The 18,732-nt window shown below is 37.3% G+C and overlaps 1 protein-coding gene and 1 non-coding gene across 2 annotated transcripts in view; one reads left to right on the forward strand and one right to left on the reverse strand.

The window, feature by feature from the left end:
* LOC106869671 (uncharacterized) overlaps positions 1-13,892 on the reverse strand; it is a 31,377-nt gene extending 17,485 nt beyond the window's left edge. The window contains exons 1-4 of the mRNA XM_014915489.2: positions 13,595-13,892; positions 8,204-8,413; positions 1,684-6,635; positions 384-403 (exon numbers count right to left, since the gene is read on the reverse strand). Of these exons, the coding sequence (XP_014770975.2) occupies positions 384-403; positions 1,684-6,635; positions 8,204-8,413; positions 13,595-13,612 (5,200 nt within the window). The 5' untranslated portion in view covers positions 13,613-13,892. The remainder of the gene's footprint in view (positions 1-383; positions 404-1,683; positions 6,636-8,203; positions 8,414-13,594) is intronic.
* Positions 13,893-17,922: 4,030 nt separating this feature from the next.
* Trnad-guc (transfer RNA aspartic acid (anticodon GUC)) lies at positions 17,923-17,994 on the forward strand. The gene has a single exon. It is a non-coding gene; the product is annotated as a tRNA-Asp (tRNA).
* The last annotated feature ends 738 nt before the right edge of the window (positions 17,995-18,732 follow it).

Below are 18,732 nucleotides of genomic sequence, written 5' to 3' on the forward strand. Positions count from 1 at the left end.
TGGAAAGAAAACCAAAGCAAATGTAATGTAATCATTTATCTTAACCCATTACCTCCCATAATTCCATTAACTGGAATTTTTTTTTATGAAACTTTGATTTCTAGCATAAAACAGCCTTAGAAACACGCTGGAATGATCAAAATAACATTTCTAAATAACATTTTATATAGAAATAAGCGAGATGTTGGGTGAAAAATTAGCAAACCTCATTTGAATATCAGAAAAATATACCTAATATATATAGCAAAAAGGTTAGATATGTGTAAATATTGACAGATAATTATGAAATTTGTAATTTTTAAGTGATCTCATATGAGATCACTGGTAGGTAATGGGTTAATGATGGGTTAAAGTCAAGCAGAATAAAAGTCTGAGAAACAAACTGAAAAATTGTTTATATTGCCTATCAATTGATTTTTATGATTTTTCACATTAACATGTGTCAGACAGATCTACTTCAGCCAGTATCTTCAAACATGCAACAATCCTTCATCATATCTTTTTTTTTTTTTGAGTTCAACATCCAGAGATCACTCCTCACTACTTCTTCCCACAGGCTCTTAACAATACAGCCATGCCTGTGCGTATTTTGGCTTGAGATAATCATAGTACAGCATTAAACAAAAAGATTTTATACGTACAAGAGAATATGATAAATTCATCATCACCATTATTATTCAAAGTTCACTTTCCCATGTTCGTGTGAATTGGACAGGTTTTGTGAAGTAGCATTCTATGGTAAAGACTCCCTTCTATCACAAACCTTTTTAGTTACATTTCACATCATGTAAAGAGACTAGAAATTGCATTCATTACTGGCCTCAACCCCAGCCACTCTATAGATTAGTTTTAATTTCAGAAATACAGATTAAATGGAACATTATTTTCACAAATTTAACATATTTGTCTGTTATTGTTGTAATTTGTTGGCTTTCCAACCAATTTTTATCAACCAGGCCGACTGGAGCAAGCATATGGGAAAGCCATGAAGATCTCTGATAGGTGGCTGTAGCTATAGTTTCATGCCATGAAGTAGATGAGAGAGATATCCACCTCCATTTGATTATGTGCCAGTCTATAGCAGGAAATATACCCACATGTTTTTATAACTATTTCAGGCAACTAAGTGAAATGAGGCATAGCAATTATCTGCAGTAGATATGGATTCACAAACTAAGCATTGGTAGTCCAGTCTCCATGTTCTATCATTTCAACTTTATATTTTGCTAAGTGGTATAACATAAGGGCCTTAATTTTAAGCATTAAACAATTGACCATGTATTCATATTTCATATCATACTGTATTTCCCATTCTTGACAGATGCAAGCTTATTTGTGAAATCAAATGAGCAATACACATTATTATCATCATTTAACGTCCACTTTCCATGCTAGCATGGGTTGGACGATTTGACTAAGGACTGGTGAGCCAGATGGCTACACCAGGCTCCAATCTGATCTAGCAGAGTTTCTACAGCTGGATGCCCTTCCTAACGCCAACCACTCCAAGAGTGTAGTGGGTGCTTTTACGTTCCACCGGCACGAAGGCCAGTCAGGCGGTACTGACAACGGCCATGCTAAAAATGGTGTATTTTACGTGCCACCTGCACGCGAATGACAAATCTATTTGTTTAGAGATATCTTTCCAAAGAAAAACAAGATACACACACATTTATGTCTTACCTTGAGTTTATACACAGGCCATCACCTGAGGATGCAGGTATTGAATTATGTGCAGAAATTATATGCGAAAAGTTAGTACTGTTGCTGCCAACATTACTTTCCATGGGTAATTCATATTTAGAAAGTAAAGAATGAATTTGTGAATCTTCTCTGCTTTTGTAAAATTCAAATAAATCTCTGTTAGTATTAAGTGAGGCTGGCAAAGAGTGTGGATATTGATTTTTCGGTGAGACACCAACAGAAATTTGTTCACTTGTCGTACCAATTCTAGTAGGCAATGAGCATGTTAACTGACTATGCTTCACATTTCTCTCGTAATCTTGTTCAAGATCGGCTGATAATCTATGCAAATCCCTTTTCAATGAGTCACTGTCAGATGAACTACTTAGCATTTCAGAAGAGTTTCTTGGTTTAGTTCTGTAGGTATTTCTCTTCTGTGCCAATGATGATACTTTTTGTTTCTGAAATTCTTCTAAAGAGTGAGACCTATTGATTGAATTACGTGGTCTAACAGAAGGATCAGCGTTTAGAGATTGATTTAGAAAGGATGACTTTTGGAAACTTTCAGATCTATGTAATACGGGGCTTTGGTATTTATCCAGTATCTTATTAGTTATATTTCCAGAGGAATTATCATTTGAATTTAATTCAGTATGTTGGAGCATTGTGGGAGAAGCTTTAGGTTTTAAGAATTCATAATCAACACAATCTTCAGAAGTGGCTGAGTGATTTGGCACAGTTTCCTTAAATGTCGACAAATATGCTGGTTTGTTTGGCAGATTACTTTTTGAATTGGAAGGGCTATAGTTCTTAGAATTATTTTCCTGGCTTCTTGGGAATGGTTCAGGGTTTGACATATCAAAGTTATTAAAAGTCTGAGATAAAGATGACTTTGAGAAAAACAACGTTGAATGTTTGGCATTAGTGTCTTGGCAGCGTTCTTTTGCAGGAGAATCAAAATCTGTCATGTTTGACCAATCAAGACATTTACGAACATCATCTTCAGGGAACTTAGTACTGTTTAAACTGTCACAAGTTGGATTCTGGAAAACCTCGTTTGTTTCAGAATTAGGGGAGTTTAACTGATTTCTAATAATATCTTCAGGTCTCTTCAAATCACCTGTAGTATATAATGAGTCTTTACAAGACAAATCAACTGGTTTTGAATTATTATTCTTGCCATTAACACCTGTAAAGTCATTGTTTGATTTTGAATGAAGGCCAGAAGTAACTAACTGAGAAACATTTGATATTTTAGATGCTAGGCTTGTTGCAACATAATTATCAGGGGCTTTTAAACCTTGAATAAGCGGTTGATTAAAATTCGGTTTCTGCAAGGATTCATTCAAAGAATTTATCTTCATTGATTCTTTAGAAACATTCTGAACTTTATTTTCAGAATTTGATTTCAGTAATGGATCAAAATAATCAAAATCCTCTGGAGGTTCTATTGAGGCTGTCTGATTTATTAATGGTCCATTATCAACTTTTTTATCTAACTTTGGCATTATTGTAGAAGACTTATCCTCCATTAATCTAGGTTCAGTTTCGGTCTCAGATGAAGAATTTAGTTCAAAACTGGCCTTTGGGAAAAAACCCTCTTTGGGACGAACATTCTGCAAACAACTCATCTTGGGGATATCATAAGAAGATTCTTTAGATAATAAACGCTCTACACGTAAACTGAGATCATCTTTTAATTCCAAGCTATCATTTGCTGGTGGCTGATTATAAGGACTTTGGCTTGAAGAACTATTTGGAACACTGCTGGACTGTGAAGAAGAAAATGATGTTGAATAGGATTTGTTCTGTAACTTTTGGTTATCATTCTTGGAAGACCCTGAACATTTAAAAAACTCCTTAAAAGACATAACATTTTTCAGAGAAGTATCTTCATTTTGCCAAGAAAGATGAAGGCTTTCAAAGGTTTTCTTCTCCTCCTTAGTGTTAGCCAGAGGCAAAGGAAGACTAAGTGAAGTGTTTTTCTCACTTGGAGATAAATTCTTAAAATCAAATTTGGACAAATCTGAATTTGGCATCAATCCTGAAGAACCTTGGTTGTCTTCAATTGGAAGTCTTGGTTCATTAAAATCAATCAAATCATTATCTTCAGTGGACAAATTTTTCAATGGGCTCCAATTATCACTGATTCCCAACTGCTTTTTTTCTATGCTCAGGTTCTCATTGAGATCATGCTGAAGATCTATAAGATCTTGCTTCAGTTGACTGAAACTTGTGTCTTGACTTTTTGCAGAGGCACCATCAGTTATTGCTGAGTTTTTGTTGGAATTTATGGATGTGTTAGCATAAAGCAAAGAGGATGTATGTTTGTGATGAGATGACTGGTGCAGGACATCTGACTTGAAATGAGCTGAGGCTGAAGTTTTACATTCAAGATAAGCTGTACGACAGAGTAGATTATTTACTTGCCTTCCAAGTGAATCTGAATCTTGAGATCCATCATAATCAAACAGCCTACTTGAGTTGCTATCATACTGTGTAGTATAATCTTTACTTGATGACGATGACAAAGTAATATTTGGGAAATTCTCAGACATAGCAGCAGATGTAGAAACCAACCTCTTCTGTTTGTAATTAGTTTTGTTGGGCAAAACTTCAGAAGTTTTCTCTTGTTGAGCTGAGTTACTTGAATGGCTTCTTGATGCCAGATTAGTTTCAAGGAAAGAATTAGATAAATCTACAGAAGTGACATTTTCATTTTGTTTACAACATTCCTTTTTAGAGGGGCTTATTTTGCCTTGCTTATGTGTATAAGAAGAATTCATATTTTGAAAACTAGTAGGGTTTGTTTGCGGTGGAGTGACAATTCCTTCTGAGCTGGGCATTGTTCCTCGGCCTGACTCAGTCAAAATGTTAGATAATCTGGAGTCATTTTTCTCTCTGGAAACAGCATGTGTTTGTTTAGAAGTATCAGCATTGACAACGGAATGTGGAGAATATGAAAATTGTGTCTGATTAGAATCATCTGAAATATCTTTAGAGTATGATTCCACAAGTTTTGAAGCCATTCGTATAAGCTCATCAGTGTCATCTTCTTCTGTGTCTACATTTCCAGAGCTATCTTTTGGCTGTAAAAGAGAAGCCGATGAAGATTTTGGCTGCCTTAGACAACTGGTAGAACTTAAAATGGAAGATTCTCCAGACAAAATATTTCCATCAAAATTTGAAGGATTCTGCTGAGTTAAACTGGCTGGAATTTTGATAGAAGAACTCTCTGAACCATAAATGAATCGCTCAGACGTATCATTCAAACCTCTTTCAAGTGGTTCACTATTTTGTAGAAACCTTTTAGTTACGCAGTCCTCTTTTTCTAATTCATTAGAGGATCTAGACTTCAAGATTTGCTTATTTAAGTCAATAGATGCTTTTATTTGATCCACCTGGTTTGATATTGCTGCAAAGCTTTTCGTTAAACCTCTGATATCATCAAAACTGGCATGATTGTTAACATTCAAGCTGTCTAAAGACTGGGGAATGATGTTTGATTTATCTACAGATTTTGAAATATCATCTGTGCTACCCTGAATATCTGGATTTGGTCTTGTAAAACCTTTAGCTTCAATAAGCTCATGTTCTGTACTGGTTCTATACCTATTAGTATTAGTACTGTACAGTAAATTATCAGCATTTAGTAATTGTGCACTATTTACTTCCTCTGAAATATTTTCTGGTTGGTCTGATTCTAAATCAGATATCTTATTCTTTGTTCTGTAAATATATTTGGATTTCTTAATCCTGCCACTCTTAGCTTCTCGTTCTAGAAATTCAGAATCGGCTCCAGTTGGAAGTAATCGTTCTTGTTCTGCAATAGGCAAGGAATAATCAAAATCTTTTTTTAATGTTTGGTTGTTTGTTGGTTCCTCATCACTGTCACTAAAAGACAGGTGAACTGCTCCTGGATTCAAGCTTTGTCCGTTGGACTCAGATCCAACTGGTGCAGAATTCTCTCTTATACATGGATCAAATACACTTCTGTGAGTCATTGAAACTTTATTACTTGCTGAAAAGTCTGTGACGTTACTACTCTGGCCTTCAAGTAACAAGAAACGATCTCTACTTTCACTGTAATTCTCAAGTGCAAAAAGGCTTCCTGCATTTTCTTGAGCATCACCCAAATCTTCATCAATTTTCTCATTATCTTTGGCAGTATTAGATGTCAATGGTAACAACTTTAAACGCTCATTAACAGACATATAATCTGTTACTGAAGACAAATTGCTAGCAAATCCTGTGGCATTAGTTGAACTATTAACACTACTTGTTGCATCAGTAGCATTGGTGGGAATCTCATTGTTGCCATCAAGATGGTCATCCTTAATCTGGTACTGGATCTTTTGGTCTGTCGAAGAATCAATTATAATTGGGTCTAACGAGCTGGTGATGTTGTCTTTCATTTTATGACTGACTGCTGTCTGATTTGTTACTTCGTTAACTTTTGTAGTTGATATTGGGGCAGATAAAGATCGGTGTGACTTTGAAAGGTCTTGTCCCACAGGTTCTGTTCGAACTAACAAGACTGGATCAAAGAGCGATGGGAGAGAATTCCTGTGATTAGGTGACAGGTTCAACAAATCAGTTTTGTCACCTTGTAAATTTGAAAGTTTCATTTCAAAAGAGGAAACCTGCATTTGCATTGACTTGGTACTAGGATACGGAAATTGTAAAGATTTTGGTTCTTTGGTAAGAGGGTTTGAGCCACTGCCTTGCAGACGTACATCATTTGCAGTGGCTCCAAGTACATTATTGGAACAATTATTGTTGCTTTGCTCATTAAGATGCTTATTGAATTTTGGTGGTCTGGACGTGTCAAGTGTCAAAGAATTACTTGTTTCAGTTGGTTTCTGCAAAATAGAGTTTGCATTTGATTTTAATGTATTAATTGTTGATTCGTCAGTAGATTCTATTGTGTATTGGGTTAGATTTCCAGTTTTCTAGAAAAAAAAAAAAAAAGAGAAAGGTATAAAAAGAATTAAATATTGGCTCAATATCCAATAAGTTGTAGGAAAAAAAACCCAAACCCCAGAAGACAGTAACCTCTGAATGGCTCTCATGCCAGTGGCATGTAAAAAGCACTAACCGATTGTAGCCATTGCCAGTATCTCGACTGGACCCAGAGTCGGTGGCACGTAAAGAGCACTATCCAAACGTGATCGATGCCAGGCCCACCTGACTGGCTCCTGTGCAGGTGACACATAAAAAGCACCCACTACACTCTCGGAGTGGTTGGTGTTAGGAAGGGCATCCAGCAGTAGAAACATTGCCAGATCAGCTTGGAGCCTGGTGCAGCCCCTGGCTCTCCAGACCTCAGTCAAACCGTCCAACCCATACCAGCATGGAAAACGGATGTTAAATGATGGTGATGATGATGATGAATGAAAGCTTCATCACTCCATTTGGTGAATGTCTATTCTGATCATTAATTTTATGCCCGTTTACAGACGAAATATTGATCTTTGTTTAGTAGACAATATTTATATAACTAAATATAATGTCAATAACAGCAGACAATAAATTAAATCTAATTAAAGACAAATACAAGAAAAATCTGTTGTAAATAATAGTGCTAGACTATGGCGATGTGGGTATTGCTGGAAAGCAGGCCACATAGTTTTGAGTTGGATTCAAATCTCATTTCACTGGGACCTGCTTGCTTGGCTTAAACCCTTTTAACACCAATCTCCTGTTTGTGATCAGCCATATAAAGTGTTCATATTTGGATTAAAATTCCTATCAAAATCCTGTTTCTACATGAATGGTAACATATAATTCCAATTGGACAATGTCAGCATAGAGAAAGCAAAGGAACCTCTACACAGTTGCACAAACAGCTTGAAACAGTGACCAAAATCTCCCTCCAAACACCAAACAGCACTGTCATCATCACCCTTGTTTTACTATCCATTTTTCCATGCTTGCATGGGTCAGACAGAATTCATTGAGTTAAATTTTCTATGGCTGGATGATCTTCCTGTCACCAATCCTCAACTGTTCTCAAGCAAGATAATATTTCTCTATGGTCAGACAGGCGGCACTGGCAATGATCACACTTGAATGGTGCTTTCTATGTGCTACCAGCACAGGTGCCAATCAGGCGGCACTGTCATTGGCCACAACAATGATTCCACTTGACTCAACAGGTCTTTGCAAGTACAGTTTATTGCCCAATGATTGAAGGGTACTCTTAAACAGGCCGGTTATGCTGCACTGGCATAAGCCACGGTTACGGTCTCACTTGGGTTGATACAGGGTTATTCAAAAAGAATGACCCGATTTCACTATGCAACACTTAACATATATGACAGGTTTCCTTCAGTTTCCATTTCCCAAATCCACTCCCAAGGCTTTCAATGGCCTGAGGCTATTGTAAAAACACTTGCTGAGGGAGCCACACAGCCGTGCTGCGGGACTGAACCTGAAACCATATGGTTGGGAAACCAACTTCTTAATCACACAGCTAAGCATGAGTATCAACGGAATGATATGAACCAAAACTTCTTACCTCAAATGTCTGAACTGGTTCAGGGTTTGTAGATTTAATTGGCGAGAGAATCTGGCCGTAACTGTTAAATAATACTCTTGAGAGCTGAGGCAGTTCTTTCGGCTTTTGTGTACTGCCGATATATGTTGATGTTGCCAGATTGGTGGTGCCTTGAGAGGCATTGCTATTCTCATTCCATTCTGAAGATTCCTCTAAGAGCGTGAACCAAGTCTGAAAAAAAAAAAAACACTCTTTGTAGTACATTTATAAGCATTCTTTAAATTACAATGTTTTCCTTTTATTATTTGTACAATGTCATTAAGTGGAGGCGCAATGGCCCAGTGGTTAGGGCAGCGGACTCGCGGTCATAGGATCGTGGTTTCGATTCCCAGACCAGGCGTTGTGAGTGTTTATTGAGCGAAAACACCTAAAGTTCCATGAGGCTCCGGCAGGGGATGGTGGCAAACCCTGCTGTACTCTTCCACCACAACTTTCTCTCACTCTTACTTTCTGTTTCTGTTGTGCCTGTAATTCAAAGGGTCAGCCTTGTCACACTCTGTGTCATGCTGAATATCCCCGAGAACTACGTTAAGGGTACACATGTCTGTGGAGTGCTCAGCCATTTGCACGTTAATTTCATGAGCAGGCTGTTCCGTTGATCGGATCAACTGGAACCCTCGACGTTGTAAGCGACGGAGTGCCAACAACAATGTCATTAGGGAAGTCAGTTCTCCAAATTGTACAAAGGATGCAAATATGGGAAGTTTGAATATGGTTATTTAACATGCTAGAAATAGCAACCAAATCTCCTTCAAATCACACCCTGCCATCAGCGTAGTTAAAGATATTCTTTCCATTTACAGGTTTCAATTACTGGACAGTGATCATGCAGGTACAGACCCCGCCAAAGGATTTTAGTCAATTATATTGCAGGTATGGCTGTGTAGTGAAGAAGCTCACTTCCCAAACATTTGGTCTTGGGTTCAGTCCCACTGCTTGGCACCTTGGATAAGTGTCTTCTACTATAACCCCATTTGACCAAGCCTTGAATGAATTTGGTAGATGGAAACTGAAAGAGGACTGTCATATATATATATATATGTGGGGGGGGGGGCATGTGTATATATTTGTCTTGGTATTATGTGATGATTGTAAATGAACATCACCATCATACAAGCAGTGTTTGTTTTCAGACTTCTATGAAAACATGTCTGGTCATGGGGAAATATTACCTTACTTGGAAACAGGTGAGGGTTGGTGAGAGGAAGGTATAGTGTATTTAGGGCCACAGTACTTAGCATACCCATTCTTTTTTCTTAAGTTATGTTGATAAGAAGTGATTTGAAAGATTTGACTGCTAATTTTAGCAGTAATTGACTGTGTAGAGCAGGGGTTTTCAACCATTTTTTATCCATGGACGGAGAGGGGGGAAGAAGTTGTGTGCTGGTTTACTTCAAGGGGAGCACAAAAGTCAATTTTTACAACTGGTGCCATGTAAAAGGCACCCAGTACACTCTGTAAAGTGGTTGGTGTCAGGAAGGGCATCCAGTTATAGAAACCTTTCTAAAACAGATACTGGAACTGGGTGCAACTCTCTTGCTTGCCAGCTGCCAATCCAGCCGACCCATGCCAGCATGGAAAACAGATGTTAAATGATGAGGATAATGATAAATGATTCACTGTTGTTAAGTTATTGTGAAATAGATTTGTGAACACTGATCAAGGAGGATAAACAGGGCTGGCTGGAAGTGTAAAGAAGTAGCTATATGTGGTGTCCATGGTTGATAGCAATTGTGAGTAGGTCATCAAGAGCGGGTTAGACCAACAATGAATTCCAGAGTTCACCTAGAGTTGATGAAATGGAGTTAACCCCTTTCCCTCCCCAATTAAAATAAATAAATAAAAAGACATACAAAAGGTGCAGGCATGGCTGTATGGCAAATTTCCTTCCCAACCACATGGTTCTGGGCTCAGTCCCACTGCATGGCACCTTGGGCAAGTGTCTTCTACTATAGCCTCAGGCCAACTGAATAAAGCCTTGTGAGTGGATTCGGTAGATGGAAACTGAAAGAAGCCCATCATATATATATATGTGTGTGTTTGTCTCCCATTACTGCTTGACAGCTGGTGTTGGTGTGTTTATGGCCCTGTAACTTATCAGTTCAGCAAAAGAGAACGATAGAATAAGTACCAGGCTTAAAGAATAAGCACTGGGGTCAATTCGTTTGAAACAAGTAAAAATATCAGTATAATACACCAATAATTTTTTTCTTGTCTCAGCCTTTCATTTAATTATAATTCACAACAGAGAACAACAAATTAGTGAAGGTTTTAATCAGTAAGAATGGCAGAAAATATCTTGTGGATGTTGGGATATCACCAAAAACTTGACATTGATTTAAATTGCCAAGACTGAGCCAGCCAGGAAACCCCAAGTGGCCTTCTCTAAGCTGCTAAGACTGCATTCCCAAATGACAATGAAATAAAACTGAGCCATTGAGAGAGATTCTTCATTGCAACTATCTTGAAGAAATGATAGCAAAATCTCCCTCAGAATAAATCTTACCATCTTGAAATCAGAAAGACACGTTAGATACTGTTATCCTCCACACATAGCGCCAGATGAAAGAATGAGATGCTCATAGCTGGAATGCTTTTATTGTAAGGTGACTTTCAGCTTTTAGAACACTGACAATGAAAATAGCTCGACTGGAAACTGAAGATCGCAAACTTCGATTGCTGGTAGCTTATCGTTCCATCCTTTGCAAAAACACTTAACTTTCAACATTATAGTTTGTTTAACCAAAGTAGTTACTATAGAGAAGGGGACACTGCCGCAACCAGATAAATATGAGGATGGCCACTTAGCAGCAGGATTAGAGTAGTTGACAAAAGCTTTACTCTATTCGTTCCAGCTCTTTACATTCCAAGTTCAAATCTTATCAACTTAGCCTCTCATTTTTCCGGAGCTTGATAACAATGAAATATCACTCGGTTATCGAGGCACTCTATCTACTGATAGTGTAGGCGCAATGGCCCAGTGGTTAGGGCAGCGGACTCGCGGTTTCGATTCCCAGACCGGGCATTGTGACTGTTTATTGAGCGAAAACACCTAAAAAGCTCCACGAGGCTCCGGTAGGGGATGGTGGCGAACCCTGCTGTACTCTTCCACCACAACTTTCTCTCACTCTTCCTGTTTCTGTTGTACCTGTATTTCAAAGGGTCAGCCTTGTCACACACTGTGTCACGCTGAATATCCCCGAGAACTACGTTAAGGGTACACGTGTCTGTGGAGTGCTCAGCCACTTGGACGTTAATTTCACGAGCAGGCTGTTCCGCTGATCGGATCAACTAGAACCCTCGACGTCGTAAGCGACGGAGTGCCAACAAGAACAACTATCTACTGATCTTTCAAAGGCCATTGCTTTCGACTCTATAGCAGAAGAAAAGTATGGTCACCGAAGCTGTGACAGAGCATGACAACTAATTATGAAGTTCTTTTAGAGATGAGGAATTATGTACATTATTTACATATGACGGATATTTGTCCTCATCTTGTTTGTTGTTAACACAACGTTTCGGTTGATATACGCTCCAGCCTTCATCACAGTGTATATCAGCCGAAACGTTGTTAACAACAAACAAGATAATGAGGACAAATATCCGTCAAATGTAAATAATGTAAACTAATTATGAAGTTTCGATTTTATAATGGGTCATTAAGCGACACGTCTTTCACTCAGATTATTTTTTTTAATTACTGAAGACAGGACCAGTGAATTCATTTGCACCACATTGTTAGTAATAAATGTTAATTAGTGCTTTCTGAGCCGATAAGAGGGCTCTACGAGATGGTCGAACAACATCCTGCAATCCTATAAAAGAAAATGTAGAAGCCGAGTAGACTATTGAAATACAGATGATCGTAACTAGAGTTCCCTCCATTATAATTTCGATCGATCAGAACTGATACAAGGACTGAACAACAACAACAATTGTCGCCAGGCCTTGAGGAGGATAAATGCAGAAATTGTTTAACTTGCCAGAATATGAAGATGATATAAATGCGAGATGTCAGTTAACTCGACCGATCACGAAGAGTATTTCATTATATACATTTGTCTATGGTGCTCCCACAGAAACATACATACATCATAATCCAGACATGTTTTTTTAGTTTTTAAATTGACATGGCAACTTTAGTTGTTTGGGTTATTGTCGAGTTAAGGTAGGTAACACTAACTTTGATAGAATCGCAAACTAAACGAGGAAATAAGCATCACTGAAAACACAAGCAATAAAATATTGAATAATTTGATAACATTAGATATTAAATAATTAAGAAAGGAACAGCAACAGTATTATGAACTGCAAAGAATTATCAGATACTCTTAAAATTTGATTCCCTTGCTAAACACGACGATAACGTTGCACTCTGTGACATAACCAGCTACAGCAGCAAAGTTCCTTACATAGGCAAAAACCTGAAGTATTAGAAATGAGTAAGTGAAAAATTAAAAAATTCATGCTTTCGTATCGTTATCAAAACGAAATATTCTTTTCAGAAAGTGATTTTGGATTATGGATTCAGTTTACACAACATCAAGTACCCCTCAGATAGAATTTAAGAAAATAAAAAATAAAAAATAATAGTAAAGATACTTTTTCCCTTTGAATGGGCAGACGAAGAGGATATTCAAATTTTGAGTACATAATTCAAACACAAGATTTCGTAATGTATTCACAATACGAATGAAGGGAAATGACACCAGGACACGAACGCGGATCGCCAGGGACTTACATCAATTCATCCTTTGTAGACAAGAATGTGAAAACCTCTGCCTACGACGAACTGTAGACCCTTTCTTCGGAGACTTGGCAACAAGGGAGTTTAAAGCTGTGTAGTAAACAGACAGAAGACAAACACTATTATGTAGTGTATTCCTATAAAGAATCATAGATGCGAGCGAAATTATAACAGAAGAAAATGATGAAATAAAAATAAATTAGAATTCAGCAAGAAAATTATTATTGTAAAACTGCAGAGGAGAAAAAGAGATTATAAACCACTTACGCCTGTGGATGAGTGTTAATATGGTAACGGATCTTTTAGAGAATAGATTCTAAGTCAAGTCTTTGGTAACAAGCAGAAAGGAAAAACTAACAAAAAATGTTAAACATCAAGAGTTGGCTGTCAACTTGATGAAAACCGTTGGCCAACGAGTTAAGACATGCACCGATGCTTTTCCAAAATCTCAACAGTAAATCATTGACTAAAATCAAATCCAAGTTTTTACTGTTGGATGTTTAAATCCAAGGTGTGATGTACAAAAGAACTGAGAAGTTAACGACAAAATAAGAAAAGAGAGAAGACTTGTCAAAATGCGTTATTGTCAACAAGTAAAGTTTTACCTGACTACGCTCGTCCATATTTATAACATTCAAGTTTACCTCTCGTTACTGCGGTACTACTTCCGGTCGGAATTTCGAATTCAAATAGTTGTTTACTTCCGGATTTTTGAAAGCCAATGTTGTTCACACAATGTTGGCTTGGATGCAGTTTGACATTTCATTCGAAATTATGAAATGAAATAACCACTCCGAATGACGGTTGTAATACACATTAATAATTCTACCAATCCATCTATCTTCGTTGGAGAAGATCCTTGAGGAACCTCCCCAGTATGTTCCGATCAGAAGCAACAGTTATTGCACTTTCCGGCTGCATTTCTAAAATTGACTGACTGAGACTATACTCTTTTACTTGTTTCAGTCATTTGACTGCGGCCATGCTGGAGCACCGCCTTTAGTCGAGAAAATCGACCCCAGGACTTATTCTTTGTAAGCCTAGTACTTATTCTATCGGTCTCTTTTGCCGAACCGCTAGGTTACGGGGACGTAAACACACCAGCATCAGTTGTCAAGCAATGGTGGGGGGACAAACACACACACAAACACACATACACACACACACACACACACACATATATATATATATATATATATATATATATATATATATATATATATATACATATATACGACGGGCTTCTTTCAGTTTCCGTCTAGCAAATCCACTCACAAGGCTTTGGTCGGCCCGAGGCTATAGTAGAAGACACTTGCCCAAGGTGCCACGCAGTGGGACTGAACCCGGAACTATGTGGTTGGTAATCAAGCTACTTACCACATAACCACTCCTGCGCCTATATGGATATATTATTCAACCGTCTCATTCATGAGCTATCCCCAAGGTATCCTGCTGGTTGAAGAATCCGTCTTACGATTCTTTCCTATGAAATACCATGTCTGTAGTGCCGGAGCTGTGACATCTCAATACGAAGTAGCGGTTCGACATGGAGAGATTCTTTGATCTCCGAGCATCACACCCTGTCCAGTAACGTGACTCCAGAGATCCTTCAGAAGAACCCCATTTCGGCCGCTTAAAAAAAAAAGCGCTAAAAAACAATGACCCCAGTACAAAACGGAAGGAACCACACAGGAACTAGATACTAGAATCCTAGAATATCTACAAAAATTCTAAAGTATGGTATTTTATTCTTTGTAAAATATATTATGAAAGGTCAATTAAGTCATTTTAATTAGTCTTAGTAATCACGAGTTGCCTCATTTGCTCGTAAAATATGATTTAGACTACACCTATGGAATCCCCGAATATCTACATAAATTCTAGTATACTGGTTTATATGTGTAAAATATAATCAGTTTAATTAATCTTAGTAGTCACTTAGGTAAAAGAAAAAAAGAAGTTATTTGTCAGTTGGACGAATATAGCATGTTGTTTCTGTTGCTAAAGCCAAAAGAATGCCGTTTCTATGAGGTCCGTTTCGTTTTGTACTGGAGATCGTGGTTTACGTAACATATTCGACAGCTTAAATAATAAAATAAAGTAAAATATAATTTGTTATAGATTCGACAGATTAAATGAATCAGTAAAAGTATATTAATTAAAAATTCATCCTTGTGGATGTACGACATAAACACGACTTCATTCATTCCATGCTTTTTTTTTGTTCTTTAAACATTTTCAATAGTGTATATGTTTTTTTTGTTTTTTTTACCATTTCCTTCAAGTTATCTAGCCTTGACGCGTAAAAGAAGGTTGATGGAACTGGTCTGTCGGATGAATTTCAAAGGATCGCCCTTATCACACATAGGAGTACCTGTGTCTGTGAAATGCTCATCTACCTCGTCTGAAGAGCAGATAGTTCTGTCGATCGAACAAGTGGTATACTTAACGTCGAAATCTTCGCAAAATCATCACCATCACCACCATCATCATCATCATCATGATCGCCATCTAGTAGTCATTGAAATTCCAACATTAATAATAATCTTTTCTAATCTAGGCACAAGGCTCGAAATTTTTGGGGAGGAGGCCAGTCGATTAGATCGACCCCAGTACGCAACTGGTACTTAATTTATCAACCCCGAAAGGATGAAAGGCAAAGTCGACCTCGGCGGAATTTGAACTCAGAACGTAGAGACAGACGAAATACCGTTAAGCATTTCGCCCGCCGTGCTAACGTTTCTGCCAGCTCACCGCCTTCCAACATTAAAAAAAAAAAAAATAAAATAAAAAAAAAAAACATTTCATAAAGTTCTCATAACACGCTGTTGTTTAGTCCCAGGTTAGACCTGATCACATATATCTTTGATCAAAGACGTTCTGGCCGTGACATTTCTGTCTCCACAGATGTAATTTTCCTCAAATTCTTTTATTCTGTTACCTAATTTTACTTTAATAGCGTTAGAATTAGGTTTTAAGATTAGAGTTGGGGATTAGGGTTTAGGGTTGGAGCTTTGGTTGGAGTCTAGGTTAGAATTAGGGTTTAGGGCTAGAGTTAGATTTAGGATTTAGGGTTAGAATTAAGGTAGGATTAGCGATTAGGGTTAAACCAACCAGTGGATGACCTGGGGTGAATGAATTAGTGGCATAACTACAGATTTGTGCCCCACCGTCTTTGGATGATCATAACTTTCAGAAAAATGGATATTTTTTTAAAGAAATTTTCTACGAATATGTGTTATATCATGTAGATTCCGAATATACAAATTTTTTTTGGGAAAGTGTTGGGTGGGGAATTTCGAAAAATTTACCGGAGTCCACTTCAATGCGTCTTTCAAGAAAATGGATATTTTTTAATGAAATTCTCTACAAATATACCTCGGACTATGTAGATTCCGAGGACATAGGAATTTTGGGGAAAAATAACTGAGGGTTATTTTTGAGAATTGTTCCCCACCCGGGGGTGTTTCGGTACAAATCGTCCATATTTGTTTCATTTTCTCCGTTTTGTGCGTTTGTGCATCCGTACTGAAGCAACAAGCAGGCAATGAAGCCCCCACCAGAAAATTATGCTAAAAATAACAGCTAAAGGTCTGGTATACAGAAATATGTTATTAAGACGACTTATCTGTTGCATACAATTTTTTCCCCACTTTAAGTATATTCCCAGGTAAACGTTTCTAATAGAAAGGCATAAGACACCCGAAGCGAAAATAAGGAATATACACGCACAGTTAAATAATGAAGTGTAAAGTATAATTTGTTACATAATGTATGTGGTAGAAATCTACGGATGCACAAACGCACAAAACGGAGAAAATGAAACAAATATGGACTTGTTCAGAAACATCCGCGAGTGGAGAACAGTTCTCAAAAATAACCCCCAATTGATTTTTTTTCGCCAAAATTCCTTGGTCCTCGGAATCTACATAGTCCGAGGTATATTTGTTGAGAATTTCATTTAAAGATATCAATTTCCTCCGAACCCCACCCCCTCCTAAAATATTCCCCCCCCCCAATTTTGTGTTTTCGGAATCTACATGATATAACACATATTCGTAAAAAAATTTCATAAAAAAATATCCATTTTTTCTGAAAGTTACGATCATCCAAAGTCGTGGGGGTGGGAACAGATATCTGTAGCTATGCATGTTAGCAATTAGGGTTAAACCAGCCAGTGGATGACCTGGGGTTAATCAATTAACATATTTTTAGTGAACATTTCTCTAAAAATTTTCTAGAACAAGTGAATAACAAAATCAGATTCAGCGTGCAAAATTAAATCAATTTACCTAATTTGGACCCATACGTTTTTCTGTCTGATAAAATAATGCAAAACAAACGTTCGAAAAGGCATGTAAAGAATTTAAAAAGGAAAATATCCTTACTGAAATTTTTTTGCGAAAAATTACAAAACAAACTGTGCGTTATATTGTAGTCATAGTTCAGTTGATGTAAACAATTAATACATCTTTTGAAGCGAAGATTCGAAAACGAAAGTTCCGAATAGAAGTACCTGTCAAAGAAAATCGGCGAAAAAAAAATAGAGCAGTACTTTTAAGCAGACAACGCCTTGGCTTGTTACTATAGTAACAGTCACTAATGTGTCTGTGGTTTTCGATTGGCTAAAATTACCCAAAATTTGCGAACTTCAAAGGTCATTATCCTTTTATTTATTAATTTATGACAAAGATAAATCTCATGTCCATAATTAGCATACATCAATGCACCAAATTTCAAAACAATTGGAACAAAATTAAAAGAATTGAAGATTGTGACAGCAACAAAAACGATTTCCCATTTGTCTTGATGTGCCATTTTCTATCACTATTAAAACTGACGGCATTTTTAACGATAGAAATATTCTAAAAATATAAAACACATTTTTCTGCATTTATTATTTAGTATTTATAAGTTATTGTTATTTCAGTCATCCTCGGTAGTATAGTGGTAAGTATCCCCGCCTGTCACGCGGGAGACCGGGGTTCGATTCCCCGCCGGGGAGGCATATCATTTTAAACTAAAGCCTTTTCATGTATTTATTTAGTATTCATAAGTAAAGGCTTTTATCAGCTGTCCTCGGTAGTATAGTGGTAAGTGTCACGCGGGGGACCGGGGTTCGATTCCCCGTCGGGGAGGCATATGATTTTATCACAAGCGATTTAAACTAAAGCTTTTTAATGTATTTATTTAGTATTTATAAGCAAAGGATTTTATCAGCTGTCCTCCGTAGTATAGTGGTAAGTACCCACGCGGGAGACCGAGGTTTATTATTTTTATCACAAGCTTTTTAATGTATTTATTTAGTTTTCATAAGTAAATGTTTGGCACTGTCATGGTATTAGCTGTCAGAAGTGAAAGTAGAAAAATCTGACAAGGAACGTTACTGCTGGTTTGAGTTGATTCTTTGGCTACTGACAGCTAATACCATGACTGGCTGGAGCGAGCTATCTGTCTGTCTGTCTCTCTCTCTCTCTCTCTATCTATCTATCACTCGAAAGTTATTGGAACAAATTTGACACCTATATCCATGCGTTTGAAAACACACTAAGTATAAGAGTACTACTAAAGCAGAGTGGCCCCGATCGCGCAGTCGCGCGTCCGCGCTAGCTAGTCGTGAGTGGTCGATCCTATTATTTTTAAACTTCAAACTTCATTTGTTTTCTATTTTGATAAATTCTCTCTGTTGAAAATTATATTTTTATATTTTAAATAATTTGCAATTTCAGAAAATATATTTTTA

The sequence above is a fragment of the Octopus bimaculoides genome, chromosome 5 (assembly GCF_001194135.2).
Source record: "Octopus bimaculoides isolate UCB-OBI-ISO-001 chromosome 5, ASM119413v2, whole genome shotgun sequence".
In the NCBI taxonomy this organism is placed as follows: domain Eukaryota; kingdom Metazoa; phylum Mollusca; class Cephalopoda; order Octopoda; family Octopodidae; genus Octopus; species Octopus bimaculoides.